At 44.5% G+C, this 16,027-nt stretch overlaps 1 protein-coding gene across 3 annotated transcripts in view; it reads right to left on the reverse strand.

The window, feature by feature from the left end:
- Positions 1–15,131, reverse strand: part of STUM (stum, mechanosensory transduction mediator homolog) — a 45,854-nt gene extending 30,723 nt beyond the window's left edge. For 2 of the 3 annotated variants that reach the window (XM_030499856.2, XM_030499854.2), the window contains exon 1: positions 14,855–15,130. In XM_030499856.2, the coding sequence (XP_030355716.1) occupies positions 14,855–15,041 (187 nt within the window). In that variant the 5' untranslated portion in view covers positions 15,042–15,130. Of the gene's footprint in view, positions 1–14,854 lie in introns of all 3 variants that reach the window. The other variant, XM_030499857.1, reaches the window with a different exon arrangement.
- Between the last annotated feature and the right edge of the window lie 896 nt (positions 15,132–16,027).

Consider the following 16,027-nt stretch of genomic DNA (forward strand, 5'->3'; position numbering starts at 1 on the left):
ATCTTAGTATTTCATAAGTTGTTGCAGTCAATTCTGTGCGTTAAAGGTCTTCCTCTGAAACATCTACTACTGCATACAGCATGAGCTGCAACAGAGCAAGGACTTGGTCCTGCAGGACTCCTATACCCTCCGTGTAGACTGCAGCTGTGTTGTTATGGATACACAAGGAAGATGGGACCTCAACTATGGTTTATGGTATCTCTGTAATACCATTGCACATAACTTGATACTTCTGCCATTATTCCATGCTGAGAAAGAGGAGTAAAGACAAGTTCTTTGTTTTGATCATTACAGTTTATCAAAATTACGCTGGTTGTTGCCTGAAGGCTTTGCAATGCTGATGAAATGCTCCTGCAACAGCAGAAAGACATCTAAATATGATGTTTCTAGCTCCTTTCATATTGCCTTTCTTGAGGGTATCTTTTTCCAACATGACAGTATTTGTATGGCTCAGATGAGCCCTGTTGCTAAGAAACAAGTCCCAGCTGTGCCTTTAAAACTCTGCCTTTAAACATACAACTCAAGGAAATATTTTTCTTTTCATTACACTGTATTGTGTGGTTTTATTAAGATTTCTTTTAAATCAGATCTGACCCTTGGGGCTACATTTCTATCACAACCTTCTGGAGTAGGAACCATTCTTTTTCTGCTGTCTGTGCAGTGACACAGTCACCTCTGCAGTTGTATAAATACTATATTTTAAAATGGTACATTTTAGGGTCATGGTAAGGCCCCATTTTGCACACAATCATGGTGTAAACAAGAAGGAACACAGTGGAGCCTACTTACTGCAAACATCTGTTAATACTAAACTACAAAGCACAGTACAAATGCGTGTTCTTTCAAATGGCAACTCTAGGGTGCATCTGCTTGCTTGGCTTTGGGGTCTTTTGCCATGTACTAACTAAAACATGCTGAAGCTCGCCTCATGTATACAAGATATTGTGCAGCTTTCACAGGCATAAAGCAGGTCACAGGATCCTGTGAGGGAGTAACCAGCACATCTGAACTACACATTGCCTTGTCTGTCCTACTTATTTATTGCTTTTTCACTAATACATGGCAGACACCACCCTGCTTCCTGTTGAACACAGAGAGCAAGAGGGATGGAGGCAGTTCATTGAAAACTGTTTCTTTGGAAGAGATTAATGGAAGCTAAAGTATGGCTGTGGGATTTGAGGGACTGAATTGCAATAGGTCCGTGTAGATTCTCTTGCCAGTTCTGACACTAACTTCATGGACAATCTTCAGCAGGTCATTTCCTCTGACTTCTCCATTCAGACTGTAAATACTTTAAATAACTCTTGTGACATAACTCTTCCTTCATATTTCTGTACTGGAATAGGACTTACCCTGCTGAAGTACCTACTCAGCACTTCTCACATCAGTAAAGAGTGGACTTATCAGGGAAGACTTCAATCAGGTCACTGAAATAAGGTCTTGTGTCATTTATGTATCATTCCCTTTACAGAATATGCTAAAGAACATTTATTAGTGTGTGAAGTGTCATCAGTATTTAAAAGAAAACCACATTTGTAAAAGAGAAAGCAGAGTAAGTTTTGTGATGCAACAGCCTCAGATTCTGAGTTTTGGTTGCTGGCTGATTTGGGAAGTCCAACTTGGTACTGCAACTTAGGAAGAGACTTCTCTGGGTTAAAGTGCAATGTAAGAGCTCAGTTCTGCAACTCTTCTTTACAGTAATACTCAACAGGAGCAATCTCCAGGGGCTAGCTCAATATTACAAGAAGGAAAAATGGTCCTAGAGGCTCAACACCACATTGCTCTGCACATTGTGGATTCTCAGTTCTGATAAGCGGGTTTAGCTTGAAACAGGAAGAGTTTGTATCTGTTTTGCACTGGTTCAAATTACTATTTGTTGCTCCAAGCAGTGTGACCTGATGTCCACAGAGCAACTAGAAAGGGGACATCCTCTCTGTCTAGCTCTGCCTTGGCACGCAGACTAAACGCGCACTGAAAGAACATCGAGTGGATTGTAAGCACCGATGCAAGATCAGAACACATAAACACATGTGCCAGATCTTCAGTTGTACCATGTATACCATATTTTAGCTAATACACAGAAAAAAAGATCTTTTATTCATTGTCAGCTGCATACAGGACAAGGAGAGAGATCCTACTTTTAACTACATTTCCTTGAACCTACCATCTGAAGTGGGAATCCTGAGGCTTAACTCTGGTGGAAATGAGAATTTGCATGTTGGCACCCTTGTGCGTAAGGAATTATTTGGATCAAGACACAGAATGGCTGATAGCTGAACACAAGAGTCCCCCCAGTTCTTCTGTTCACACTCATGGCTTGATTCAAGCTCTGCTTTACACTTGTGCAGCTATGTGCACCTCTGCCATGTGGGTGTGAATGAACATTAGCCTTCTGTGGGGGTATACAATGTAAGGGGCTAGTTCTCAAGGCACAAAAATCAGGTCACTGGGTACAGCTGACCAATGTAAACAAGAAGAAAGTTAGATCACCTCAGGGAGTCAGCTTCAAAGGAGAATCCATTTGAATGTTGTTTCTGTGGGATGTGTGGGAGGAGCAGCGGGCTGTGTGAAATAAGTACTCAGATGCAAGTCAATATATAAAACTACCTTCTGGCTTTTAAAAGAACAAAAGAGCATTTTTGTAGTCATAATTGCCAATGATTGTAGTTTCTGTGCTCTTTTCTCTTTTACATGAGACAAGGAACCATCCCACCAGCTCTCTGTAGCCACAATGGAATTTCGGTAGGAAGAAAAAAAACCCTTATGATGTTGAGTCTAAAATACTAGGGTTATTTAAAAAATCGTATTACTCTGCTTTCGTGAGAGCCCATTTGGAGCACTGTGTGCAGTTCTAGTGTCCTCAACATAAGAAGGACATGGAGCTGTTGGAGCAAGGCCAGAGGAGGCCACGAAGATGATAAGAGGGCTGGAGCACCTCCCGTATGAAGACAGGCTGAGAAAGTTGGGGCTGTTCAGCCTGGAAATGAGAAGCTGCATGGAGACCTCAGAGCAGCTTCCAGTATCTGAAGGGGGCCTAGAGGGATGCTGGAGAGGGGCTCTTCATCAGGGACTGTAGCAACAGGACAAGGGGGAATGGGGAATGGGTTCAAACCTAAACAGGGGAAGTTTAGGTTAGACATAAGGAAGAAGTTCTTTACTGTGAGGGTGGTGAGGCACTGGAACAGGCTGCCCAAAGAAGTGGCGAATGCTCCAATCTTGGCAGTTTTCAAGGCCAGGTTGGACGGAGCCTTGAGCAACATGGTCTAGTGCGAGGTGTCCCTGCCCATGGCAGGGGGTTGGAACTAGATGATCTTAAGGTCCTTTCCAACCCAAACCATTCTATGATTCAGTGATTTGTTTTCTAAAACCACTGCTAAGCCTTCTCTGGTATTGATCAGTTTGTCAGGTGCAGAGCTAAAGAACAGAGACATGCAGCAAAACCATTATTATCTTTATAATACTGACAGGAAGATTTGGCAATGCTTTCACAATTAAATAGATCAAAGGAGACAATGGCCAATCCACAGAATCTGCACTAACTCAAATGTCTAACTACATCAAAACCAATGTAGTTACTCCTTTCAACGGATTACTCAATAACCAGACTGGTGCAAATGGGTTTGCAAACAAGTCCGTTTTGTTGGAATCCTTTTCATGAAGACAAAAGGAAGGCGTGGAGAATCATGATGATCCCACAGCTAGAACGGATTTTCTTCTGGCTACGCCTCACACATATCTCCATTTTCACACGCTTTCTCACAGTCTTAAATCTTTTGCGAACCTTTCCCACTAGGAGACCAACTCCAGAATGTGTTGCAGAGCAATGAGAGTTGTATGTCTTTATAAATCTCTTGTGTATGTAGAGGAGGTCCAGCCATACTTTTAGCTAGAATTTAGTTTTCAGATTCTTGGAAGAATTTTTAGTGGAAAGGAAACTGAAAGCTTCCTGACTCCAAAACCATGTCTCCAAGAAGACATGGGAAAAAAATCTTTTAATTTACAGGAAATATAAATACATAACCTTTATCCAAGAGCTTATTTTATTTTACTTTAAAGAATCTAGTCTTGACCACTGACAGTGAAAGAGACCTGACTATATGAACTTCTCCGAATAGTGATTTCTATGGTATCAAGTTGCCATCTCTTCCCAATGCAGCATAGAAAATACAATGTTGGATATTCTCACACACAAAAAATCATGTTTATGGAAATCAAATTGTCATGGCAACAGAAGAGGTCTTGCAAGTATTTTAAAAATAGCAAATTAACAAAACCATTTATGAAATCTAAAACCCATTCTTTCATGAATGCATTTGAAAAACATACAACAAATGGTTTTCTACCTACATAAGGAAGAAACCATTTAAACCCAAGATCCCACCTCACCATCTGGGTATGTGTAATAGATAAATACATACAAATAAATACATATTCTAAACTTAAAACAGCAAAACTGTTTCAGCTGGACAGTGTTATGCTAATGTTTCACTGGGCTTATTTTGTTTCAGGTAAAATATTTTCACATCAATATTATGATTCATACTTTGTAAAACGACTCAATTTTTAACGTAGTAAACTCCTAACAATGGCTCATTATAATCTAGTTTATTAATCTTCATTAACATCTCAGTTCTTCAAGGGCTTACCTAAACATGTACAAACACTTTATTAAAACAACATTCTTATTTTGAAGGAGTTAATTTTTTTCGCAACACAATCTCAGGGTTAATTTGACCATTTACTTTTTTCATCCCTTACAAACTTGCTTGTGTTATAACAGACAAAATTACTACCCACAAGCTCAGGGCACTTTTAAGTGTTGTGTGGATATCCATCAATGCTTGTGGCAAACTAAGAGCTCAGCCTTAATAAATAAATGGCAAGATGGTGAGATGATGGATGATTAGCTGTGATATGTTTAAATTCATGTTCACAAAGACGGCAGCCTTGGTCCCCTGTGCAGTTTCTTGTATAAGCATTACTACTGAAGTTAGACATGTGGTACAGGTCGAGCCCCTGTGGTGAAGACAATTATGTTTCCAAGAGTTCCTCTACTGATTCTATTCACTCTTCCCTCTAGCAAGATTTGACTGTGAATATCCTTCGGGTATGCTTATATTTGGGTGTGCTGGAACTTTTAAGTTAGCATATTACCAATCAGCTTTCATCAACCATCTCATTTGTCTTTACTAGTCTGGATATTTCATGATCATATGCTCAGAGGCATAAGTGTACATAGGTTGGTCTAGTCTGGCAGAGTTGTAAATTAGTTAGCAACGTATCTGCTTTTATTTTAAAGCGTAATATAATATTGCCATCATTATTGCTCAGTATAATAGTGCTGAAAAATCATGAATCAGCTTATCCAAAACCGACACTCTTTAAAAAAAGGGCAATTCCTCTTTTCTTTCCTCCCCACCCGCTCCATTTGCCTTTCTTTTCTTGAGACAGGATCATATCTTCAAATCCTGCTCCAAAGCCATGGGAGTTAACTTTTTTGTCTTCTTAAAAGCAAAGATTTTCATCTAATCAAAAGCCTCAGGGGACAGCGTTCTAAGGAAACACCAAATGCTATGAGAGCCAGGACTGCATTGCTAGGCCTTTTGAGGGGCTATCAAGTAGTTAGAAATTGCTTGGCCTCTAACTCCCTTGGAATGGAAAAACTAAGCTTTGAACTGCCTTTATTATAAGGACTTTATAATAACAAAGAAGGAGGGTGAGAGCAGCTTCTAACGCCATCTAAAGTGGTAAGATGAAGAAAAAACAATCTGGAAATGAGTATTTTAAATCAAATATTGGACTTCTGTCTACTTGTTTCTTCCTTGACCCTACACCAAATGAAACCTAGTAAGTTTATAACATTTAGGAATCAACAAGTGAAATGTAACTAGGTATAATGGCATGTGATTTTTCTCAAGGTTTTACAATACTTTCCTTTTGGAGCTCCTACTTAACACAAATGCTCAAAAGACCTGGGAAGAGTGGGAAAAGGAAAAAGGATTAACTCCTTCACTTAATGAAAAAAAAGTGAATCTTCAGCAGAACTAGGGAAACCCGGGGTTTACATCCCTTGAATTCCTAAAGCAAGCTCATCAACACAAACTTTTCTTTCTCATGTGAGGCTGGGCCCATGCTGATGTCGTGTCCTGTATCTGACTTGTATTCAATGATGTCTAAGGTTACTGTGATGCCAGCTCCAGCTCTCTGCTAAGAATACAGCTGCCACACCAGCATCCTTACATGTGCATCACACCACAAGTACTCCAGTTCACAGAGCAGCATCTGAAAGGCAAATGAGCTCTAACTGCAGTTTCAAGCAAGATTTTGGCTGTGTTGGGCAGTAGCTGCAGCAGAGGTGAGCATTCCCTTCTGCTTCCCTTGCTGCTGGAGCGGTAACTTCCAGCAGAAGTTGTGTAAGGCACAGACAATGTTTTTAATTGCCAGTAAGGTTTGCCAGAACCTTCATGCTAAAAACATCCCAAGCACTGGACCCAGGTGTAACACTCTAAACTGGTTTACCTTCTTTCAGATACGGGCTGGAAGGATGTCCTATGAGGAGTAGCTGAGGACTCTGGGTTTGTCTAGCTTGGAGAAAGGGAGACTGAGGGGTGACCTCATTGTTCTCTACAGCTTCCTGAGGAGTGGAAGTGGAGAGGGAGGCGCTGAACTCTTCTCCCTGGCGTTCAGTAATAGGACACATGGGAATGGTTCAAAGCTGTGCCAGGGGAGGTTTAGACTGGACATAAGGAAGCATTTCTCTACCAAGAGGGTGGTCAAACACTGCAACAGGCTTCCTATGGAGGCGGTTGATGCCCTGAGCCTTTCAGTGTTTAAGAGGCATTTGGACAATGCCCCTAATAACATGCTTTTGGTCAGCTCTGAAGTGGACAGGCAGCTGGACGAGGTGATCATTGCAGGTCCCTTCCAACTGAACTATTCTATCCTGTTCTATCTCTATTGACTAGCATCTCTGCACAGTGCTGCAACCAAGTCCATATACATCCACTGTAGTGCTGCAACTGTGTAACTTTAAAGTTGCAAAGTTCTAAAATGAAGACAAGTCCAAAGACAACAGAATGTTACATGACAGATTGACATTATGTCTCATAGAAAGTAAGAACAGAAGAAAGCTCTTTTCCTTTTCTCCTTGCCAGGTCACTTCTGAATCAAAGTTTCCATAAATTAATTGCAAATTCTAGTCCTTTTTTCAAACTTAGGGACTAATTTAGAATCCCTTCAACATCCAATCACTCGTTTCTCCCCAAAATGAAAAATTGTGTACAGTCTAAAATTCACCCTTGCCCTTTGTGCCAGCTGCTATAGGGGTGTGTTTGTGTTCATGGGATTTAATGGGTAAGGAAAAGCCTGAGGAGCCTGGTTTCTGCTTCCTGCTCCTCCCTTGACTATCCTGAACAGCTCCACAACCTCTCAACGCTCTTTTCATAGTGGAGCTGAGATAAAGTTCTTGCCTGCAAACTGCCGCAGGCAATGGTGCTTCATGAGACTTTGTAATCCTCTCTGACACCCACTGATTCAGAGCAGAACAATTCACCCCCATCCTGCAATCCAGACTAGCCAAAATTCACCCATTTCCTTGTTCAGGTTACTTTCCTCTTCAAATCCTTTCCCTCCTTTTCTCTCTTGCTGCAAGAAGTTTCAGTTCTTTGGCCTTCTCACCAGTTATCAGTGAATGCACTCTTCTCCTTCTGGGCTCGATTCTCTATTTTTCTCCACGTCACACTCTTCGTCTGGAACAGCCTTCCAGACTCCTTAAAATTCAGTTGGTTTACTTGGCCATCTAACAGCTCATCTCTGCTGCCTGCTCCCACCTGCATTCTTAATCTTCAATACATTTGTCCACATTGCATTAAATGACAAACAGGACTGCAAGATGCTGAGCAAAACTCTTATCTCCTTACATATTCGTTAAGTAATGAATACCTCCACAGAACTGCTTTGATGACAAGCAGTGAACAAAAACCGGTGAAAAATGTCACTGGCCATTTCTTTTGTCTTCTATTTTGATGGAAACAGAAGGCATGAGGGAGGGGAGAGAAACTTGTTTGCATTTAAGTTGGTGTGGCAGCAATTGAAAAGCAGCAGCACCAGGTTAGTGCACAGCTTGACAGTGAAATGAACCAAAAAGTCATTGTAAATGCAAGTAGAGCTCAACAGCTGACCTCTACCAACTAGGAATGAAGAGCAAAAACTGACCAAAGGACATAAACAGGACTAAATATTTGGACTGCGACAGAGACTGTAGTCAAGAATGAGCTATGGGAGGATGATGGCTGGTACATATGTGACTATTACAGCTAAGTGAATAAACTCAAGGAAGGGATTCAGCGTACATCACAGGAAAGGGAGCAAGAAGAATATACCATGTATTCAGGCAAGTATGGGCGAATAAAATACAGCCACAAAGCAGAAAGCAGCCTTTTTTTCCTAAAACACATCAGGGCATGAGCAGCCCTGCAGAAAAGGACTTGGGGGTGTTGGTTGACGAGAAGCTTAACATGAGCCGGCAGTGTGCGCTTGCAGCCCAGAAAGCCAACCGTATCCTGGGCTGCATCAAAAGAAGCGTGGCCAGCAGGTCGAAGGAGGTGATCCTGCCCCTCTACTCTGCTCTTGTGAGACCCCACTTGGAGTACTGTGTACAGTTCTGGTGTCCTCAACATAAAAAGGACATGGAGCTGTTGGAGCAAGTCCAGAAGAGGGCCACGAGGATGATAAGAGGGCTGGAGCACCTCCCATATGAAGACAGGCTGAGAAAGTTGGGGCTGTTCAGCCTGGAGAAGAGAAGGCTGCATGGAGACCTCATAGCAGCCTTCCAGTATCTGAAGGGGGTCTACAAGGATGCTGGGGAGGGACTCTTCCTTAGGGACTGTAGTGGTAGGACAAGGGGTAATGGGTTCAAACTTAAACAGAGGAAGTTTAGATTAGATATAAGGAAGAAGTTCTTTACAGTGAGGGTGGTGAAGCACTGGAATGGGTTGCCCAGGGAGGTTGTGGATGCTCCATCCCTGGCAGTGTTCAAGGCCAGGTTGGACAGAGCCTTGAGCCACATGGTTTAGGGCAAGGTGTCCCTGCCCATGGCAGGGGGGTTGGAACTAGATGATCTTAAGGTCCTTTCCAACCCTTACGATTCTATGATTCTATGATTCTATGATGCCATTGGACACTGGATTAAAACCGAGGGACCATGCCAGATTCCTCAGCAGAGGTAAAACCTTGTTTTTCTGCTGATCAGACACAAGAGCTGGAGTTGTCTCAGCTAAGGAGCTACAAACTTGAAATAATTTGGCATTTATTCTGAACACAAATTATCTGAGAGCCACTTTTGATATTTTTCAAGCTTGTTTGTCATTTTAGATGGTCCAGACACTTTATGACACAAAAATATTGAAGACTATCCTATGCTGGCAAGATTGCTGAGTGACTGTTCAATATGATCAGCCAAGTAAGTTATATAAGACATTTAGATTTGTCACTTAAATTTTTGTTTTAGAAAGAAAAAGAAATCGATGGACTTCTCCATACTGACAAGAACAGAACCTGCAGGAGTAGAAACCTGCAGAATCAGTGTTTCTGGTGCCCAACTTTACCTCACTGTAAGGAATACCTACAGCACAGCTGACACCACTGCCAGCAATGGAGCAGTAACCTGGATGCATGTATTCTACCACAGGTTGCCTTGCACAAGTAGATGAAGAAATTAGCACAAAGAACTTCTTGATCCTTTCAAGATCAAAACCCAACAGAGAAGCCTACTGACAGTAAATTTGCTTTGATTAATTATGCTCTCATGAACAAGTAGCTTGTTTCTGCAGCCTACCAGCAGTCTATACATCACAGGCTGAAAGGCAACGTTAGCTAAAGAATTCCAGCAATAAAGTTCACAAACACAGATTCATAAAAACACATGAAAAACTTTTGTTTTCCACAAACGAGATTGTACATCACCCAAATTCATTGATTTGCATGTCCATAGGAAAACCAAGTATGATTAAAAAAAGCCAAAGCAAGTTTGAGATTTTAATGCACAGATGTTTGAAAGCCCCTATTTCTTTTCTGCAGTATTTGTCCTACTGCAGATAAGAAAATGTGTTTTCTTCCCTTGAAAGTCTTTGTTTCAGTAATGAAGGCGGTGGATGTTTGCTTGAGGCATCTATTTACCATTCCAACAACAAAAATAAAATGGGTATTCATGATTTTATGGAGCTCTCATCCCTTCAACTTTCCTGAGTGTTGTGTTCTGTACTTCTATTCAGCTCTTTGGAGAGCTCATGCTGCTGAAGAGAGCCATGGCTTCTAATGAGAGCCTTCTGCAGATGCTTGGCTTCTATAAATTGAGCATGTAAAGCTGTATTTACATAGCTGAAGGTCTAGCCCTTGAGCTCTATCGAGACTGAAGCAGAATTAACAGATGGCAGAAGGCTCAATATGGAGCTGACACACCCAGGAACAGGGGAGCTGCACAATGTGGAAGAAAAAAGTTTAGTGGGCTGGGAATCATCCCTTCTTTCTCTAGCTGTCTGCGAGAAGCTGTCACTCATGATCTGCTCCACCGGCTATTTCACGGCACATGGGTGGCTGCTCTCCTATCTTGCACTAACATAATTTTATGTTACGTATTTCAATTACTCCCTGCATAAAAATAGTCTAATTCAGGCTGTGATTCAAAAGTCCACCCCCTTCCTGACAGGAGGGATTAATCTTGGAGAATACCTCATACTTTCAGATAATTCCACTTGCTTCTCACATTTGCCTCAAGTTCTCGTTTCTTCATTTCCCCCCTCCCACACACGTGATGTTGAGGGACGGAAAAACGGGTAGGAAGGAGGGCAAGATTCCCATGTATCAGCTTAGGGAATGACAAGGAGCCAGATCTTCTCCCACGCTGACTGGCACACGGCAGCTCCAAGAGAACACAGTCTGCCAGCTAAAGGGCATGGCCAGCCCTTTCTCTCAATTGCCATCTGCAGTACATACCAGCTGGAGGTGCACACTGCTCAGTCCTGTGGGAACTGAAAAAGAGAGGTTACACCACCATTTATCTGGTGGTGCCACCATCTTCCATTCTCTAGAGCTTGTCACAGCATGATTTGGCCACGAGGCCTCAGAGCCTGCTCCAGAAGCCCAAAGTCAAACTAGAGGTGGCACTAGGGTGCTTGCGGCAGAGCTGGAACGTTGGTAGCCAACAGCACAATGGGTGTTGCTACCACACTCACTGACAACACCAGCTCCCCCTTCTCCCTTTCATGCTAGCTGCTCCTTTTATGAACCTGAGCTAGGGACACCTTCGCTACAGCTTAGCCTTGCAGCCCTAATAATACAGACAAGGAAGACTGCATCAGATCACGGAAAATTCTGATCCAGGACATCTCCAAGTGGTTGCTTCCAAAGAACGGAAGCAATGTGTAATTTCAAGGCTGTTCTGCAAAACAGATTACAAGTAGATGGGCTAATCAAGCTTTTTTTTAGGTTGTATTTGGTCTGTATTTTAAGTTTTGGCACGGCAAAAGTTAATGTATCTGCCAGGTATGAAAAATTCTCCATGAGTCTTTTGTAACATGTTATGCAAAGACTGATTAAAACCCAGTTTACAATGCATCTTAAAACCTGCAGTTGTGGGTTACTACATAAAACCCTGAAAATCAACCAACTGAAAAAAATAGTGACTATAAACAAAGAGAAAGTGTTACTTTTCCTATCCAAATAGAGTACAACTGAAAAACACGAATATCAGAAAGGAAAACTAAACTGAAGGTTTCAAATTCTCAGATTTCACCCTCATAGATTACTTCCATAACATAGGGAAGTTAATTTAACTGAAAAAAATAGAAGCTTTCAGATGCTGAGACTGCCTGAGTACTTGATAGCCTGCATTGGAGCACAAGCTCTATTTGGATATCACTGTTTTGAGGCACTGGGCACTAATGAACACCTCAAATGCACCAGTCTCCAAGCAGTGGAATGCTTGGTTTATTTGGTGTTGCCCATTTTTTTGTGTATTCCAGTGGTTTCTGGCCCTTCATTGCAATTGCACTGCAGAGTCTACACATGAATGACAACTATATACAAAATAAAGGAGGAATGAATTCAGAGACTGAAAAACAGAACTTCCATTACCATGTAAACACAGTCACACTCTCCACCTAAGCAGGCCAAATATACAGCAAGTCTGTGAAACATCATTTTTAACATGTTATAAATCTGGACTACAGAAATCGATGGGAATTTTGCCATTTACTTCCCTGGGAACAGACTCACATCTTGGATATGAATACTTCACACCACTGCAAACATTATTTATTTTACAAGTGTTGCTCAGTTCATCGAGATGGCTGAAGTGTGACAATAACACAAGATCCCTTTTTACTCTGACTGTTCCTGCCAGTGGATTTGTGTTCCTCCTGTTTCCCCTTGTGTGTGGGCTATGTGATATAGGACAGGATATGCCTGTGATTGTAAATAGCCATATTCTAGTCACTTCTCGTGTATATTATCTCAGAGTAAATTTTCTATCAAAATGCATACAATATTAGCAGCTTCATTAAGAGGATGGTTCATTTATGCACAGACTGAGTGCTATGCTTTGCATACAGAGTTTGGGATGCATCTCCAAAATGATGCTTTTCGCCAGTCTGTGAGAACGCCACATGGAAGGATTTCTTTTGATTTGTAGTTTGTTTGTTTTGCTACTTTTGCAGCAGAAGATTGGGAGGAACAGTGGTGCTGACAGCCAGAAAGTACTGCTGGAATGGAAAACAAGCTTAAAAAAAACCATCTCTGCCTGTTAAAAAAGAAAAAAACAAACCAAAAATAGGATTAAAACCATTTGGGCTGGTGCAGTCAGTTGGTGATAACACAACCAATGTGGCTGCAAAGTCAGATTCACCTCTCAAGCTTTCAAGCCGGCACAGACTGGGAGCCTTACACACTTGCCTTTGGAAAGGAAGCACTACCTTAGAAGAAGCACTACTGTAGAACTACGATTCTCCTTCACCAATGCCTTCCATGTGATGGAAGGCACATCACTGGCTATGTGCAGCAGCAGCCAGAGGAAAGCTCTAGCAGACAACCACACCTCAAGCCAATTCTGAGGATGGCTTATGGAGATCTGCCCTCCTAGGATGAAGGAAGAACATTGAGTGTTTTCTACTGTGCTGTGCAAAGCAGCACACTTTGAAGCAGAAGATCATTCAACTGAGGAAAAGAGCATGGTAAGTCAGGTTTTTTTCTTGTACATCTACAGTGAAGATGTAGTGTCTTTGACGCCAATGGAAAACTACATTCACCTTGAAAGCTCTGGCTTTGAACACCTTTCTCTGAAGACAGTGGAAAAATAAGTATTAAATAACAATAACCTGAAACCCCATGAAAGCACTCAACCAGAGAGTTTCTGTTTGATTCATCACTCCAGGTTCTGCAGGTGGCTGCACAGAAGGGCTGTGAAAACAACACACCTGAGCACGCAGCATTACATCTGGAAGCACAAAGACCAATGCCATTCTTTCCACAAGAAAATTCTGAGCTATTTCAAACAGTGGAAGTTTTCCTCTGAAATACATCTGTAGGTTCAGAGCAAACACACTGGAATAGCAATGGCTTGTACACACTGCACAGAGTTCACCACTCAGACTTAGGCGACATTTTAGTCAGAAAAGCTTTAAGAATTTTTGATTCCTTAAAGAATTAAGCCACCTGAAACACATCAAACAGTTAAGTAGCTCTTTAAAAGCAGGGCGAGCTGGGAGATACTCCCATACCATAAAGAAAGCTTCTGCAGTGGCCAGAGTAGCAGAAAAGACTGACAGGAAAGGACTATGAGAGACTCAAGGTATGGACTAATCGGTTTGTTAAATTTGTGAGGGTTTTGTCTACAGCCGGAATATTTATGTTTAGTCCTCTGTTCCAGGTGCCTTTGTACTGTTCAAACTCTAGGCTCTGGTTGCAGTAAGCAAGTACTTCTGAACTAAAAAAGAGGAAAGGGAAATAGAGAAGGGACTAAAATTCTTCCCTGGGGGGGGTGGGGGGGTGTGAGGTTGCCAAGAAAAGCTGTGGCTGCCCCATCCCTGGCAGTGTTCAAGTCCAGGTTGGACACAGGGGCTTGGAGCAACCTGCTCTAGTGGAAGGTGTCCCTGCCCGTGGCAGGGGGTTAGAACTGGGTGAGCTTAAGGTCTTTTCCAACTCAAACCAGTCTGATCACAGCCACAGGTTGGGGATGTGTTACCTCAGTCACTCGCTAGGGACTTCATATTGAGAAACCGTGAATCCCCAGTTTCTCCGGACAGCGGTTCCTTAGAGTAGTGCTACGGAACCAGCATTTTCCAGGGGTCTCCTGAGGAAACTCGGGCAGCTTGCCTCTGCAGCTGGTGAGCGACACAGTCACTGTGCGCCTGGTCCTCGGACTAAATGACAGTTCGCAAGAGCCTTGACAGCCCGAAACCACACCATTCCCAGCGTGGGGCTGTGCCCCGGCTGAAGCGCACGGACGGGTCTGAAGGCGCGGGGATGGGCGCTGAGACCCCGGGGCCGGGCGCTCCGCTCCATGCCCGCTGTCCCGGGCAGCCGTGCCACCCCGCCGCGGCATTCCCGAGGAACACGACGGCTCTCCCGGGGACCCCGCCGCAAAACTTTCCTCCGGGGCGAAGGGACTCTTCGGCTTTTTCCTTCCCTCCCTCCCCGCGGCGCCGTCGTCGGGGAAAGTTGCCGCCGCGTCGGGGGCCGGCCGCGGTGAGGAGAGCGTGTCCCGCCGCCCGCAGCCACTTGCCCCGTTGACCCCCCCCCCCCCCGCCCCGGCTGCACCTCCTGCCGCGCCTCCCCGGTGCGGGGCTGCGGAGCTCCTTACCCAGCCCCGGTACGAAGGTGTTGAGGAAGAGGCAGATGACAGCCACGGGGAACGGCATGTAGGGGATGGCGGCGCGCAGGGGGCCCTTCTTCTCCCGGACCTGCACCACCACCCCGCTGGAGGGGGCCGCGCCCCGGCTGGGCTCCCCGCCCGCCGCGCTCTCGCCGTCCTTGGGGAAGGGATCCATGGCCGGCGCGATGCGGCCGAGGGTGGCGGTGCCCCGCCGGGCCACCAGCTGCCGCCAAGCGCGCTCCCGCCGCCGCGCGGCCCCGCGCCGACCCCTCCCCTCCGCTCCTCCCGCCCCTCACGGGCTCCCGCTGCCGTGCCCGCCCCGCTGGCGCCGCTCCGTCCGCGTCCCTCCCGTCCCGTTCTCCTTCATCCCCCCCCAACCCTTCCGGGGCTCGCGCCTCGGTTCACTCCGTGGCCGGTCACCCGTTGGAAGTGTCCCTCCGCTCCGGGTGACTGAGGCGGTTTGGGCCGCGCTGCTTCCCCCGCGTCTGTGAGGGGTGTCCGGCCCCTCACGCTGCCCCGGGCTTGGTGGGCACCGAACTTGGCCAACTCGTCCGAAATCGGCGGGTTCAAGCTTAAACAGGTAGATTTAGGTTGGATATAAAGAAGTTCTTCCCTGTGAGGGTGCTGAGGCGCTGGCACAGGGTGCCCAGAGAAGCTGTGGCTGCCCCATCCCTGGCAGTGTTCAAGGGCTTGCAGCAACCTGCTCTAGTGGAAGGTGTCCCTGCCCGTGGCAGGGGTTTGAAACTGAGTGAGCTTCAAGATCCCTTCCAACACAAGCCATTCTATGAAAGCAGGCTGGGCTGTACCCCAGAACGCAGACACGTTGGGGTGCGCACCCCTCTGAGGGCTGCTGCGCCCCCAGACTGGCCTGGGATGGGAGGAGAGGGCAAGGAGTTGGTTCAGCCCAATCTTTGGGAAGGGGAAAAGCCATTTTGGTATGAAAGTGTGTAGAAGGGGATGAAAATAATGCCCTGTGCAGTTTTAAAAATAGCCATGCTGTGAAGGTGTAAAAAAAGGTGTAAATTAAACCCACACTTGTTTGTTGCTTGAAAAACCCCTGTGTAAGGCAGAAGGGGAGGAAAAGGGAGGAGAGCCACAAAAACTAGAAGGAAAAGAAAAGAAAAATATACCCCTGCAAAGCTAACTGTGGCTTGGGACAGT

The sequence above is a fragment of the Strigops habroptila genome, chromosome 10, assembly GCF_004027225.2.
Source record: "Strigops habroptila isolate Jane chromosome 10, bStrHab1.2.pri, whole genome shotgun sequence".
NCBI classification, from domain to species: domain Eukaryota; kingdom Metazoa; phylum Chordata; class Aves; order Psittaciformes; family Psittacidae; genus Strigops; species Strigops habroptila.